The sequence below is a fragment of a genome, unplaced genomic scaffold (assembly GCF_019419815.1).
Source record: "Pyrus x bretschneideri cultivar Hongxiangsu unplaced genomic scaffold, Pyrus_bretschneideri_v1 Contig51, whole genome shotgun sequence".
NCBI classification, from domain to species: domain Eukaryota; kingdom Viridiplantae; phylum Streptophyta; class Magnoliopsida; order Rosales; family Rosaceae; genus Pyrus; species Pyrus x bretschneideri.
The window spans coordinates 2,413,855-2,429,538 of record NW_025999789.1 but is presented as its reverse complement, the minus strand read 5'-3'; the positions used below and the strand labels follow the sequence as shown (position 1 = coordinate 2,429,538).

The window sequence follows — 15,684 nt, the reverse complement described above, 5'->3', positions numbered from 1 at the left end:
AATGAACCTACAAGCTTAATGATGAAGACATATAATTGGTATCACTATTACCACTAGCGAGCGATCATATCATATTCAAAACAAAAAAAAGGCCACGTATATGGCCAACAGCACCATGAAGGATAATAGAGGCCAAACCATGAGTTATGGTACCTCCAAAGTCGACAAAGAAACAATACTTTCATAAAAGTAGTTTTATTTTAGCCTATGATCCCACAACAAACTACTCTTTTTTTAAGTGATTTCACACAAATTTTTTAGCTTCTCACTTTTTTTTTAAATTTATTTCTGGTTATCGGATAGAATAATCAAACTGATAAATTTAAACAAGTGTGTGTCAGAGGTTAAAAAAATATATATGTGTTTATCATTTTTCTTTTTAAATATTATGATACTGAGAGGATTTGGACAAAACTACATAACTTTTTTTTTTAAATATTATTATTATTAAGGAGAGGGAGAAATATTCTAATTACATTAATTACGGGAGAGGGGAATTTTAAACAGGGACTCATGGGTAGAAACTCAATACCTTGTCCACTAGGATATTGGAATACTTGCAAATTAATGTAATAGCTCTAATCAAGTATCAATATTGTTTTCACAGCAGTTGAACCTGAGACAATCTACTTACAAGTGAAGATAAATACTTAACTGTATTGATAGCAAAGCTTGTGAAGTCTGGGACTCCCATAGCCTGATTTGGGTTCACCCTAGCCACTTGGAGAAGAGCAACTTACATAAAACAAGTTTACCGTCATGTGGCGTCCTAATTTAATAATACAATGTCATGTGTTGAAAAACTTACACATATCATTATTTTATTAAAACATGACACCACAGTGACGGTAAACACGTTCCATATAAGTAATTTCACCACACGGAGGGACAAGATCCAAGTCAAACTCACCCTCAAACTTTGATATGTTTTTATATTTTTCGCTAAGCTAACCCCTCTCAACCCCATGAGACAACAACGTTTCAATTTGCAGAGTCTTTTTAATATTTCACTCAACTGGACTCTCACTCTCTCTTCCTCTCACATAGAAAAGCATCCAGTGAGGTCATACTCAATTTTGAAGGCTCTTTATCACAAGCACACGAGAAGCTTGCTTTCACCTTCCATTTCTGACTCGGATCAGATCTAAAGTATTCAATGCCAAGCTGAGCTCAACTTCAACTACTGATCCAACTCACAAAATACCATTTTAATTTCCTGGGTTGGTTTAATTTCCAGAGTTTTCAAGACCCTTTTAAGGTAAGAGCCTCACAAACGCACTGCACTCGTTCAGATCATGATCAATGTTTCTAAATTTTCATTTTCTGTGTGATACATTCTTTCACTAAGTTATGCCACCAAACTCTGCCTCTTTCACTCCTTCGTTGTTTGAAAGAATGTAAGTTCTCTTAACGGAAGTGATTTTTGACTACCCTTCTCTTAATCACGCAATGCGTTTGTAGTTGAAATGATTACGAGCACTTAGGCTGCAATCAAGGTTCCTTGTTTGAATCTCCTCGACAATGTCGCTTGTATCAAAAGAAAAAAAAAAAAAAAAGTTTTAGTTATCAAGGTTCCTTGTTTGTGCAGTTCTAACTATGTTTTTTTTGTTATTTTATTGAATTATGCAGTGGTTGCAGAATAAAGAACAAGTAGTATATAATTTCTTGGAGAACTAAAAAATGCCACAAGAAAGCAACTTTAATTCAATATTCTTCACATCACCTAGCAAGAACATAAGAGGCTTAAAGGGTCTAGTCTCCAACATTGAGGCTCCTCCATTTGCAAACACTGAGGAGTTCATCAATGACTATGAATTGGCTCAAAGGAAAGCTGAAGAAGCAGGTATATTTGTTCTTTAATTACATTTTAGCCAAAAAATTAGGAGACTTCTCTTCCAGAGTTTTAGTTCAAAATATTAATGTTTTTGGGGTAGTGGTTTTTTTCCTACTTTCAAATTTGTCTTAGCTCTTTCATTAAAATAAATAAATAATTTGTCTCAATTCATCTATGCTTTGGGAGCAGCGGTTTGGAATCTTTAAAACTTGACTCATGCGGAGGTAGGTTATGAGAGATTTTTCATTGTGCCAGAAACACAATCGGTTACACTAAACATTTTCTTGTAGGTTAGATAGTTAAATAAGAAGTTTATAAAAATATATGTTACAATGTTTGAGTAGTTGGATCTTTGATCGGACGGTGTATGTGATATCATTTCTACATTGTGATACATGTTACAATTTTTTAAAAAATTTGTGAACTCTGGGACCAAATATAAAGTATGTGATAAAATAGAAAAAGTAAAAGGAAGAGCCAATATGAAGTATTTTGTAAGTAGTGATTTCATATATCGATCACTTACGAATTATGATGATTTGGACCTACCAATATTGGGTGGGTTCAAAATTACCCATCTTTGTTGATATATACATATTGATCTGCCGAAAGAAGGATTTAGATTAGCATAAATTAATTTGCAAAAATACTCTTTAATTATGCGGGAAAGGCCATCTCTTCAAGCATCACTATTTTTAATTTTTTAGTGGGGTTGGTGGAAATAACAGTTCAACTGATAGCCATAGTGTGAACTTGTTTCAAATTTGAAATTCAGGATTGAAAAATGACTGAGACGAATTGTAATTTGTTAAAAAAAATTGACTGAAATCTTGGACATAAAATTTGTTTTGATATGAACTGGAGGTGGCGTTAAGGAAGTTTGGAAGTGCCATGAATTTTTAGTGTGATGGTCACACTCTTATGTGGTATTATTAATCCACATTATATTACAGTAGATGACATGATTGATATGTCATCGACTTAAACGAGAGTGTAATAAGCGGAGGGTGATGGTAACGCTGAAAATTTACTCTACTAACTACAAATGAAGTTGCTGTGGAAACTTACAAACTACCAAAAACAATCCAAATTTAAAGAAAATAAAATCCAAAATTCACTAAATAAATTTTTTGTTCTGCAATTAAGTCTTAACCTAAATTTCGTTTGTTATTGTGTCTTTGTGTTTTTTAAATTCCAATAATGGTGATTAACTGTGTTCATTGTTCTAAAAGTTCTCGCCTAGGACGTCCTAGGTACTAGGCCACTAACCACAGCTAGATTAATCCCTAGGCATTTTAAAAAATTAAAAAAAAAAAGGGCGTTTGGAAATGCCTAGGTGCTTGCATTTTTGCATTTTATGTTTTCGTTAAATTGTAATAGACTTGTTAGATACTTTGGTGAATAATATTTATTATATATTTGTTTCCTAAGTTTCAATATATTATAGTACTTTATAATTTATGTATCATTCTATTTGGTAATTCACGTTTACGAATACAAGTACATATTTTTTTAAGAAAAACTAATGAAAAAGGCTTGACAACTTTGAGTTTTAATGATAAAGACAAAATAAAGGGTAAAGTGAATAGTACCATGATCGACTTTTTAGTGTAAAAATGTGATTTTTCGTTAAATGAAATGAACAATACCGTGGCTTTTCATTAAAACTCTCATTTTTTTTAAGTATAGGTGGACAATTATTTATATCTTATATATTAAGTTCAATTAAAATAAAAACCTGTCTAGGCCCTATAAACTGCCTAGACCCGCCTAACCGCTGCCTGACTACTAGCTTGCGATTTTCAGAACATTGATCGTGTTTGTGTTATTTTAGCTTCAAGGAGATACCAAGCAGCAGAATGGCTGCGGAAGATGGACTATGGCGCTTCCGGAACACTTTCCAAAGAGCCCTCTGAAGAAAAGTTCCGCCTTGCACTCCGCAATGGCCTTATTCTCTGCAACGTCCTCAACAAAGTCAATCCTGGTGCTGTTCTTAAGGTTATTGCACGTATCCACAATTTAGACAGTTAGGCCTCGTTTGGTCTCTTGGACTGATTGAAATGGACAGAGTCCACTATATTCAATATATTGAATAAAGAAATGAAAAAATTGCGCGAATATAATGGCTATCCATTCCAGTCAAATCCTAGATACCAAACAAGGTGTTATATCATATGCATGACCCCCAGTTGTTTCATTTTGCAAGGAATTGTCCTACATCTATGGTCATCATAATTCACAACTTTGATTATGTTTTAGAACTTGTGGCGGGTTTGTTTTGAGTTTTCACAAAACCATGCAGTGGCGTTCTAGAATTTATAGAGTCCACCCTACTTAGTGGAATAAAGCTTGTTGTTGTTATTTTGTGGCGGGTTTGTTTTGAGTTTTCGCAGTTCTAATTGGGTTGCTTTCTTTGCTGGATTTCAAATAGGTGGTGGAAAATCCTATCATTGCCGTTCAGTCAACGGAGGGGGCTGCACAGTCTGCAATTCAGTATTTTGAGAACATGAGGAATTTCCTTGAGGCTGTTAAGGACATGCAGCTCTTGACATTCGAAGCATCTGATCTCGAAAAGGTTTGGTTTCCTTGTAGAAAAATTGCAGAAGGGTTGGATTCTATCATAGTTTGCAACATTTCGTAATAAATCATAGCTTCTACTGTCTCTTTTTTGGGATTTTGAGGATTTGGATTTGCAGGGAGGCTCGTCGAGCAAAGTTGTAGACTGCATTCTTTGTCTCAAAGGATTTTATGAATGGAAGCAAGCCGGTGGAATTGGAGTTTGGAGGTATGGAGGGACTGTGAGGATCACATCCTTCCCAAAAGGGTCACTTTCCTCCTTAGGGAGTGAAAGTGCTGATGAGTCAATAGACGAATCGGACTCATCACAGTTTGAACAACTATTGGAATTTCTTCATCTTTCCAGTGAGGTGTCAACCGAAGAATCCAGAACTGCGAATGCTCTGGCTTTCCTTTTCGATCGCTTTGGACTTGGTACTTATACAAGCTTACCTTCGAGAGGCTAATGGAATCAAAGACTTGCCCTTGAATGCAATGGTAGGTAAGATCCTTACCATTAATATGATTCTATTTTCACAATTATAGAACACGCGTATATTGCATACTTCTTTTATACTTGCTAAATAGATTCTGATTCAGTTTAGTGACAAAAAACGTATAGGTAATCGATACTTTACTGAGTAAGGTAGTCAAGGATTTCTCAGCACTGCTTGTTTCACAAGCCACTCAGGTATGTTAAGAATCTTCACCCCACGGTATTTCTGTTACTATCATTGTGTTGATTCTTGAAGTACTTTCACTGGATCATCTTTTCAACTTAAGCAGATGTTATTCGTCAGCGCATGGAAATAATCTTATATCCCTGTCTGTTTTTACAAATTTTCTGCAGCTTGGCCTTTTTCTAAAGAAACTACTGAAAGGAGACTTGGGTGGTCTTTCGAAATCTGAATTTGTAGAAGCTATTACACAATATCTAGGTCAACGAAGGGGTCTGGTGTCAAATGATCTATCCAAGTTCTGTATTTGTGGTGGGAAAGGTGGAGAAGCTGTTCAGCGTAGTAGTAGTCACTCGTCTGTTCATGAAGAACTGATTAACATTCAACAGAAACAGCTTGAGGTGAGCACACAACGTTCCATTTCCTGCAAATAGAATTACGAAAATTTAGCAGGTGAATTAATAGATCAAGTACATAGCTTTTCTTCCCTTTCCTGTTCGGCAGAATGCAAGACATGGATTTTCTTCTTGCTAAGTGTTTTCTTTGTCTGTCTTGGATATCTTTAGGAGCTCAAATTATCTTTCCAAGAGACGAAATACGATGTCAAACAAGTTCATTCAAACTGGGAGGAGGAACTCAGAAGGCTTGGTAATAATTCCGAAGATATGATCTGCCTTGAGAATATTTCTTTCAAATACAAAAAGGATTCATTTAGTTGCATTATGTTACTAGTAGGGATTGGATGACCTCACACTTTCAGTTTGTTCCGTCTCAGTGCATCATATTAAAGGCCTCGAAGTGGCATCCTCGTCCTACCAACAAGTTATCGAAGAGAACCGAGTTCTTTACAATCAAGTGCAAGACCTTAAAGGTGTTCATTTCATCCCAGTTTAATTAATTATTTAGCATTCTAGATATGGAGCTTATTTAGAAGATTTGACTTCCTGCAGGATCAATCAGAGTTTATTGCAGAATCAGACCCTTCTTACCGGGGCAATCAAACGAACAGTCGACTGTGGATTATATTGGAGAAAATGGAACCATAATGATTGTCAATCCCCTTAAACAGAGCAAGGATAAAAGAAGGGTTTTTACATTTAACAAAGTCTTCAGAACAAATGTCACACAAGGTATTCTATTGTAGCAAAGTGTTCAAAGCGCTGTCGTAAAATGATTTTGGAAATTGGAGTTAATGTTGATTGAAATAAAATGAACAAATGTTACTGCACTACTACTTTTATTGTCTCCGAAAGACAAAAATATGCAGTTTATACCATCAACCATGAACAAGACATTATTAATGATCTCTCTCAACTGTTCTTTGCAGAGCAAATATACTGGTGACACTCAGCCGCTGATCAGGTCGGTTTTAGATGGTTATAACGCATGCATCTTTGCGTATGGACAGACTGGCTCAGGGAAGACATACACAATGGTAATGCCAATCTCATTGTAGTTTTGAAAATAGACGTGACCATTCTTCCATATGTTGATTTTCAAATAGTATTGAATACGTATTTCATCCTTATCTTACGCAGAGTGGCCCTGATTTAACAACAGAAGAGACATGGGGTGTAAACTATAGAGCCCTTCGTGACTTATTTCAAATATCGAAGGCGAGGCTAGACATAATAAGATATGAAGTTGCAGTTCAGATGATTGAAATATACAACGAACAAGTGAGAGACCTTTTAGTCAGCGATGGCTCTAGCAGAAGATATCCTTGCCCTTCCTTTATTTTTATTCCAATTTGAATCCAAGTTTAGGTCTTACAAATTCCCAAGCTCTATAAACAATGTTATCATGTTATTTCCTTAACTTATATGGTACGTTAGATATACGAAACAAATCTCAACTGAACGGCCTCAATGTACCTGATGCAAGTTTGGTTCCAGTGACATGTACTCAAGATGTTCTTGAGTTGATGAAAATCGGCCAAAAGAATCGCACTGTTGGCGCTACAGCTCTAAATGAGCGCAGCAGCCGGTCTCACAGGTGGATGATTTATATTTCTTTTCGTGAAGTTTAAGCATCATTTTGTGTTTTTTTATGTTCTAACTAGTGACTTTTGGATTGGCTATTCCTTCTGCAGTGTTTTAACAATTCATGTACTTGGAAAGGAGTTGGCTACTGGATCTATTCTAAGGGGTTGTCTCCATCTTGTGGATTTGGCCGGGAGTGAGAGAGTTGATAAATCCGAGGCTGTTGGCGAGAGGCTAAAGGAAGCCCAACACATAAATCGATCGCTTTCTGCACTCGGAGATGTCATATCTGCTCTTGCACAAAAGAGTACACATGTTCCTTACAGAAATAGCAAACTTACTCAAGTCTTGCAAGACTCTTTAGGTAAATTTAAGAACATATTAAGTCTTATTGATAGAATCCACCATTCCAAGTGCTTAGCATTTGATTTGAGCTGAAATGTCGATGATCTTAATTTTGTCCGTGTTTAGGTGGTCATGCAAAGACCATGATGTTTGTGCATATAAATCCTGAACTTAATGCTCTCGGGGAGACGATCAGTACCCTCAAGTTTGCTGAGAGGGTTGCATCCATCGAACTTGGGGCAGCTCGATCTAATAAAGAAACGGGTGAAATCCGTGAACTTAAAGACGAGGTTTCTCTCTCATTTCTTCAGTTTTACTCTAAATTTTCAACTAATTTTTGTTATAATGCTTGCTTAAAAGTTAATTTGTATCTGTGTAGATTTCAAATCTAAAACTGGCATTAGAGAGAAAGGAAGCTGAGCTTGAGCAATTCAAAGGCGCCACACAAAACGCCATGGACTCCCACAAGTCAAGAGCTGTTTCACCTTTCCGTGTTCCGAGAAATGGTACTGGAAACAGTTCAAAGCCTGAAAACTGTCATCGACCCTTGGATAGTACTAAGATTTCTGAGGTAAATTCCGTCATGCGAATGACATAGTTGAAATTCGGTACTATATTTTTCTTGAGAACTAATGTTAGCATTAGACTTGGGAGGTTCTTTAATTACAAACAAATGAAATAATTTGGTAGCAGATGATAAAAATTCATCTCATTTTTGTGCTTAAATTTGGTGGCATTCAGGCTAGAAGTTGTTCTTCGGGCAAGCAAAGGCGGTCGAGATTTCCCTCTGCATTTGCGGACAAAGAGATTGCACCGAAGATGCCATTACTAGTTGAAGACAGATTAGTCATCCCTGGAAATCTCAGATCACCATCACCTCCAGTTAGGAGATCAATATCTACTGATAGAGGGGCCTTCATCAAAAGTAGAGTTAAGGCTGACACAACCGAAAACCAACCTATTGCGAAAGTACCATTTCCAGCTAGAGTACCTGTCAATAAATCCCTTGCAACTATGCCAGTGTTCCCATCAACCGACAACAACTCGAGGGAATGCATCAGTTCGCAAGAACCAACAAGGCATGAGGACATTTTCGGTGTATTAAACAGCCTCCAGAAGGCCAACACCAAGAAAGTTTACCAAGAACATGAAGACGAGCAGTTTAAGCAAACTCTTAACGTAAGACAAGGCGGTATTAGAAAAATCAAGAATGAGAGTAAGGCAGCTAAGGCCAAGCAGAACCGGGTACCAGGTAGAATTCAAAATTCGGATGCAGTGATAACAATGTTTCCTAACTTGGATGCTGGTGAAAAGATGGAAGAGGCTCGAACGAGTGACTTCTCTGAGCCAGAAAATGAGCGTATCCTCATTTCTTCACCCGTGCATAATCCTTTGATGGCAAAAAAGCTTCGGCAACCCTTGCCAAGGAACTACATAAATCTTGAACCGCGGTATGATCGACAAAGCAATGGTTTTCCTTTATAATTTATTTTTTCGGGATGCTCATTCTGAACCAGTGTTACTTATGTTCTGTTTTATGCAGAGGACTAATGCAAGCATCAGAACCTTTATTGGCTGGAAAACCCGAAAACAAGCTTCAAAATGGTGTAACACGGAATCAAAAAGAAGGCGGCAACATGGCCGTGTCTGAAATCAGAAGGAGCCGGTCCACACGAAATTTTTAGTATTACCATGAGGAGGAACTTGACATTGTGATTGAAAAATTGTTGTCCGGGCCCAACGATCCTGAAATGTGGATTAGCGTAGACAGGACAGTGGCAATTCGGATTATGAACTTAAATTGGAGGTTTAGAGGGAATGAAACTGTTACGCTGAATGATATGCCAGTTGAAATTTTTTGGGATGTGCATGATTGGTTATTTAGTAGCTTAGGCACAAGCCAAGGGTTTTTCACTTTTAAGGCAGGGAGGGTAGATTGGGAATCATCTAATGTCAATTTTTATGAATATGGATGGGCAAATACCCATTGGTTATGGGTAACCGCGGTTATCCGCCTACTTAAATTTGACGGTTACGGTTATGGGTAACCGTTTAGATAAATAAACGGTTATGGGTATAACCGTTTGTCCGTAAAATTTAAATGGGTGGTTATGGGTATTACCCGCCGTTATAAACAGATACTCATATCACCGTTTATTTTAATATATGTAAAACTTAAAAATAAATAAATTTGTTTCTAACTAGGTTTAGTATCCCGAGATATATTTGATTATAAAGGGCTATATAATATATATATATATATATATATATATATATATATTTATATTTATGCCTCACTTGAAAGAAAAATATAGTTGATAGAACGGACTAATGTTTAATATATATGATTGAATGTGCTAAAACATTAGAGTGTTCGACAGTTTTGTTTTGGAGTCTTTTGGAGCTTTGTCTAATTCAAGATAATGATTACCTTTAGCATTTAGAAACATGTTATTATCAGATGATGCGTACCTATATATATTATTAGAGTTGTTAGAGATTGAAGTGAAACTGGAGCCATTTATTATTCTGTTTATTTTCTTCACTAATATCAGATAAGAGAAATGAATGTAGAGCGGGACAAATGTGGAAAACATGCTTATTACTTTATGCTTTTCATCTTTTTGTACTACCCATACGATACAAACATACGTCTCTTTTAATGCATGTAAAAGGCTTACACACCAAAACAATAAAAACCAAACTTCTACTATTTAAGCAATATAATTTTGACTTCTATTCTTCCACTTTCCACCCTTAGCCATATGTGATTGTTTTCTTTATGTAGGCATTCACACCATATTCACAACAGAAATTATTACTTGAGTATTTATAGTCTCAACAACTACTAATGTTAGTAAGAAACAATTCAAGAATTAATTACAAAAAACAAAAAGACACAACTTTGTATTACATGTAGGGCAAGTAACCCCATTATTTTTCTTAAAAAGCGCACAAGGTACGGAGAAATATCATCACAATAATTCCCAAACCTATCTTTTCTCTTTATGCAGCTTCACCCCTCTCTCTCCTTCAGTTAAATTTAGGTCACAACGCATTGTTAAACACGCTCCTGATACTGAGCTAAGGAACTGAATGCTTGTTTACTACAAAGCCGTTCACAATATTCATCAAGCAATCCAAGTAATCTATAAAATATGGTTTCAATTCCGATATTTTTTCAACAATGACTGCATGAAACATTCACCATGAAGCATGAACTCTAATTTTACATTTTTTTTTTTTCAAATTATAGATTCAGCTTAAATTTATTGTTCTTATAATTGTGGTGAATTGAATATGCATGAATAAGAGATGAAAAAATGGGATTTTTCAAACCCTACACGCATGTGAGCCACAGCCTGAAGTCGCATTACCCGAGCCACCCAGTCATTCCTACTCCAAAACTCTAAGGTCCAAAACAAAGGCGTTTTGTATCACATTTCTTACGGACCTGGGCTGCCTGCAGTAGACCCACAACCCAATTAGGCATATGCACCAAATCGTCCCACTTGTTTTTTTTTCTTTATGGCCTTGTTTTATTTTTGGCTCGCATAAAATAACAAATTCATGGGTTAGGCCTTGTTTTTCACTTTTCCTTCTTAGCCCAGTAATTGGGTATATAATCCGTTAACCCATTTACTTCTCCTTTGTTGCATAGTAACCCAACAACCACTCTTTTGGGCCTGCAAGCCATGACAGCCCCATATTTTGGGTCGTCACTCATTCTTTTCACACATAAGTCCCAAAGCTATTCCCGTTCACTACATATGTATATTGTGTTTGTTTGCAAGTATCATGAACCTAGAGTTCGTACTTAAACTCGAAACTTGAAGTTTTGAAAATAAGTGCCATAGAAATTCGAAGTTTCATAAAACAATACACCCATAAAAATCCGGAGTTCTTGTAGGTGATTTGTTAGGATTACATGTAGATGATGCTTTTAAAAACAACTGTAAAATTTAGTTTGTGGAAATTACTTTATTGTCCATAATTTTATTTTGTGATAGAAGACAAAAATATTTTTTCACCCTCTTATAGTTGACAAAAAGAGTTTCATTAATATGTGGTTTAAAATAACTTCTTCCTTACAAATCTGTTATGTGTAAATAAATTAACTTGAAATAAATCCAATTTTATGGAAAGAGATCCTCTCCGAATCCCTTCCACCTAATTCACCCAAGCAATCAATCCAGGCCCTTAAAATTTGATCAAACGGCTACAAACAAGGGGTCTCTTTAAAAGTTATAATAACTTTTGTCGTTAGACTAAATTTCAAGGGTCCGAATTAGGTGATTTGGTGGATTTGGTGGAAGAGATCCAGAAATGATCCATTTCCCAATTTTATGGCCTAACAATTAGATTAGTCCAATTTTTAGTTGTTTTTTTATTTAGGTCCATGAATAGGACTCCATGTCTCAGCACTTTTTGTTGTTAAGTTGATACTTTGCATTGTGATTACTATTTTACTTTACTATAACTATTCAATGGAAAAATAAAAAAGAAAAAAGAAAAAAAATAGAAAATGATACGATCAGTACTTTTTTAGCGATTTTTCTTCAGAACACTCGCTAAAAAGTTAGCGACTAATACGAAAAAGAGTCGCTATCTTCATACCGATCACGCCCTTTTCAATTTTTTTTCTATTTTTATTTTTATTTTTTATTTTGTTAATATTTCTTTTATTTCTCTTACCATAACAACAAACTATCATATTCGTGTTTTTCAAAATATATTTTTTCCATGCAAAATATATTATAATTCATTTTTAAACACTTGTAATCAATGATTTAAAACCTAAATTTAAAGATATTTTTCTATTTTCTCACTTTAAGAATCAATAAAAAATAGTTTCAGGACCTAATAATCAGTAGGATCACATCCAAAGGTTTTGCAATATTTTCCTTAACTCCAGCGTAAAATATTTCTTAAAGCTAAAAACTTCAATTTTTTTTTCACAAAAAACTATGTGCTATAAGCCAAAGTTAGAGTCATTCTATGTGCACCACATATTTCCTAAAATTAATTTAGGACATTTCCAAAATTTCGAACATCTATAAATCTCTTGGGGGGCCTCGCTATTTGTTGTATTATTTTTCTTTTGTTTTTTTCAACTCAGATACCCTATTAGTCGGCATAAATCCAGATTTCAACTAATCTTTTACAATCTAAACTACCTATCATATAAGTACTTTTACACTCTAAACTACATATCATATAAGTACTTGTACAAGCTAAACTACCTATCATATTATAATATTAGTCGGTATAAACTTAGATTTCAACTGATCTTTTATAATCTAAACTACCTATTATATAAGTACTTTGACTGTCTAAACTACCTGCCATATAAGTACTTGTACAAGCTAAACTACCTATCGTATTGTAACTACCTATCATGGTGGAATAAGTAATTTTACATGATTCTAACAGTAAGATGTAGTCCTCCATCTTGGTAATGTTAAAAGCCCCCGAAGCTAACACAATCAATGTCAAAAGCCTCTTGAGCAATTACTTACGTAAGACAATCAATGTATAATGCTCGCGAATCATGTAGACTAGAATCATGTAACAAATACCAGCAAAAATGAAGCTTACTGTTGTAAACGACTCAACGAAAACATGTAAAATTACTTGTAGTTCTCATGCTTCATACGAATTCAAATTCAAATTTGGATACTAATCTGCAGGAATTGCAAGGAAATTTCAAAACATGAGTCGGGTAGAGTTTTTGATGAAACGACGAGATTTGATGAGTAACTTTTTTTTTTTTAATTCAACGATATATTTTACACTAAAAAAGATGAGAGTTTTTTATGAAATAATGAGATTTGATATGTAACTTAAAGTTCCATGTTAATTCTGGAAGAGTCATGATAAAACATTCAACGACAATCGGTGCAATTTTGTTTTCAAATTATGGACACTTTAATTGCTTTACTTATTAGACCGTATCTATGACTGTGTAATACATTAGACCCATATCAAAACATATGGATCAAGATCCTCTCCTGGTTAAGGGTGAGGATCCTCCTGACCAAGCCCATCAGGCCATTGAAATTTTATTCAACGGCTACAAACAGGGGGGGCCCTCTAAAAGTTATAATAATTGTAGCCGTTGAATAAAATTACAACGGCCCGATGGACTTGATCAGAAGGATCCTCAGTTTATGATTGTGGGAGTAGAAATTGCATAGATGGAAGCTGCAGCGGTTGCAGTTTGCAGCACATTCCGTTAAATCACCAAAAGGCAAAGAGAGCTCATCAAACATAGGAGGATTTTGCCACTTTCTCTATGCTTGGAAAACCGATTGACACTCTCTGAGCCGTGTATATATATAAATTACGGTTAAGCACTCTGTATTGTTAGTTCAATGTCCACCTAGTTTGATATTATTTTAAAAGTTTGTAACTAGTTCTATTTGAGTATGTTTCCCTATTTTATATAAACTTCTTCAAAGTATAGGAAGATCTTCGAAAGATCAAAGAAAGAATCTGTTCTTCCATAAATAAGTCTTCCAAACCTTATAACCTTATATTCTCATAAAAGTTCGTACAGTACTTTTGTTACGACTATAAATTTTGATACTAACTCTCTTTTCTTGAGATTCACTAGCTCAACTCAATGACACCTTTATACACCAAAAGTTCCATTTAGATTTCAATTCAGACATAATAAGAAAATAGAAACTACGAGGTACAATGACACGCCCCAACCCCGAGGTCCTAGGGACATCGAGATGGTCACGTGCTGGCCGACACACGAAGGGTGACGAAAGCCATTTAATTAAAATGAAGACTAAGAAATAAGCTAAAATATGCAATTGGGGCTAATCACACGAATAAAGTTCAACTTCTAAGTATTGAAATTAGATAAATACACAACACGTCCAAAGCATAAGTCTATCACAGAGTACAAGCAGAAACTAAGATAGAGAAGTGTTATTACAATAGATGGCGAAACGGAGCGAATATAACACAAAATCACTGGTATGAGAATGCCTCGTAGCTCAGATCGTATTCCTCGTTCATAGGTCCTGAAGGAGGCGCAAAACAAACATGAGTGGAGCAAGTATATATATAATATAGAAAAAATAGTTATCAACGTACTAACCCCCAGGTTTTATGAAAACACAAATATAATGATAAATATAGGTTTTCCGAAACCTAGCATGATGTGGAATGCCTCAAATCATAATTTGCATAAAATAATAAACACTAATGAATGTCCGATATAACTCTTTAGGCCTCATGCCAGCTCCCCGTCCCTGTGCTAAATAGCCAGAGGAAACACACTCCAGGCCCTATGCCAACACCAAACCATCGCCCGGGATGGACCAGATCTATCCCTACGTCCCATAGCCGAAAGGACCACTAGGTCAGTACAAAACCAGTTAACATACATATATTGAAAATCAACTTCATAGTATAAAGTCATCCATCATCTATACTATAAAGAGGTGTTCTAAACATTTTCTAAATATCATATCGTCGTCCATCGGATATTCTATAAGAACATGAGTTATAGGAAAAATAGTAATAATTCAAACTAGCCTCAGTAAGCATGTTATCTCAAAGCGTTTCGTAAAACATAATTGTGAAGTCATGCTTTTCTATGTATGCAATTCTACCATTAAAACATGCACTTTTAGAAGGGGTCTGCTCACCGTACATCGTTGGTGCAAGACGTACCAAACAGGAATAACGGAATCACTGCTAAGAATCGCACCTAAACACACAATTGGTACTTTCAGTCAAACTCTACTCAAACGATTGAATTTGGGAAAAGGGACATCGAAAACAGGTTTAGAACGTCAAAATTAGCCTACGATGGGTCCCGCACGAAAACCCAAAAAGTCAACCTCAAGGTCAAAGTCAACGGTCAAGTCAACATTGACCGTTGACTGGTCGAAGTCAAAAGTCAACACTGACTGTTGTCCCAGTCAACGGTCAACGGGTCAAGGTCAACGGGTCATGGGTCAACCCGGTTTAGGGTTTGGGTATTGGATCCGGGTTTGGGCTTTAGGGTTTGGGTATTGGATCCGGGTTTGGGCTTTAGGGTTTGGGTTTGGGTTTGGGAAAATGGGTTTAGGTTTTTAGGTGGGCTGGGTTAGGGTTTTAAACCACTCGGCCCAAAGGCCCAAATATAAAGGGTATTGGGTTTTGCTAACACAGCCCTAAGGCCTGGGTTTTAAAGAAATAAAATAAAAATAAAAAAAGAAAAGGGTTGGGCTTTTGGGCTTTTGGGCTGAAAACCAAAACAGGCTTAAGGCCTCTGGAGGGGGAAACG

General features: G+C 35.8%; 1 protein-coding gene across 1 annotated transcript; it reads left to right on the top strand.

Moving 5' to 3' along the window:
- Positions 1-1,011: 1,011 nt before the first annotated feature.
- On the top strand, positions 1,012-9,262 carry LOC103956933 (kinesin-like protein KIN-14F). The gene is given in 21 exon segments (XM_009368998.3): positions 1,012-1,258; positions 1,630-1,843; positions 3,669-3,832; positions 4,266-4,409; positions 4,531-4,821; positions 4,823-4,888; positions 5,013-5,081; positions 5,241-5,468; positions 5,634-5,715; positions 5,843-5,938; positions 6,018-6,197; positions 6,395-6,408; positions 6,410-6,502; positions 6,606-6,784; positions 6,898-7,062; positions 7,160-7,413; positions 7,521-7,684; positions 7,774-7,965; positions 8,136-8,845; positions 8,938-9,065; positions 9,068-9,262. Coding segments are annotated over 20 exon segments (3,405 nt in total). The 5' UTR covers positions 1,012-1,258; positions 1,630-1,680; the 3' UTR covers positions 9,091-9,262.
- The last annotated feature ends 6,422 nt before the right edge of the window (positions 9,263-15,684 follow it).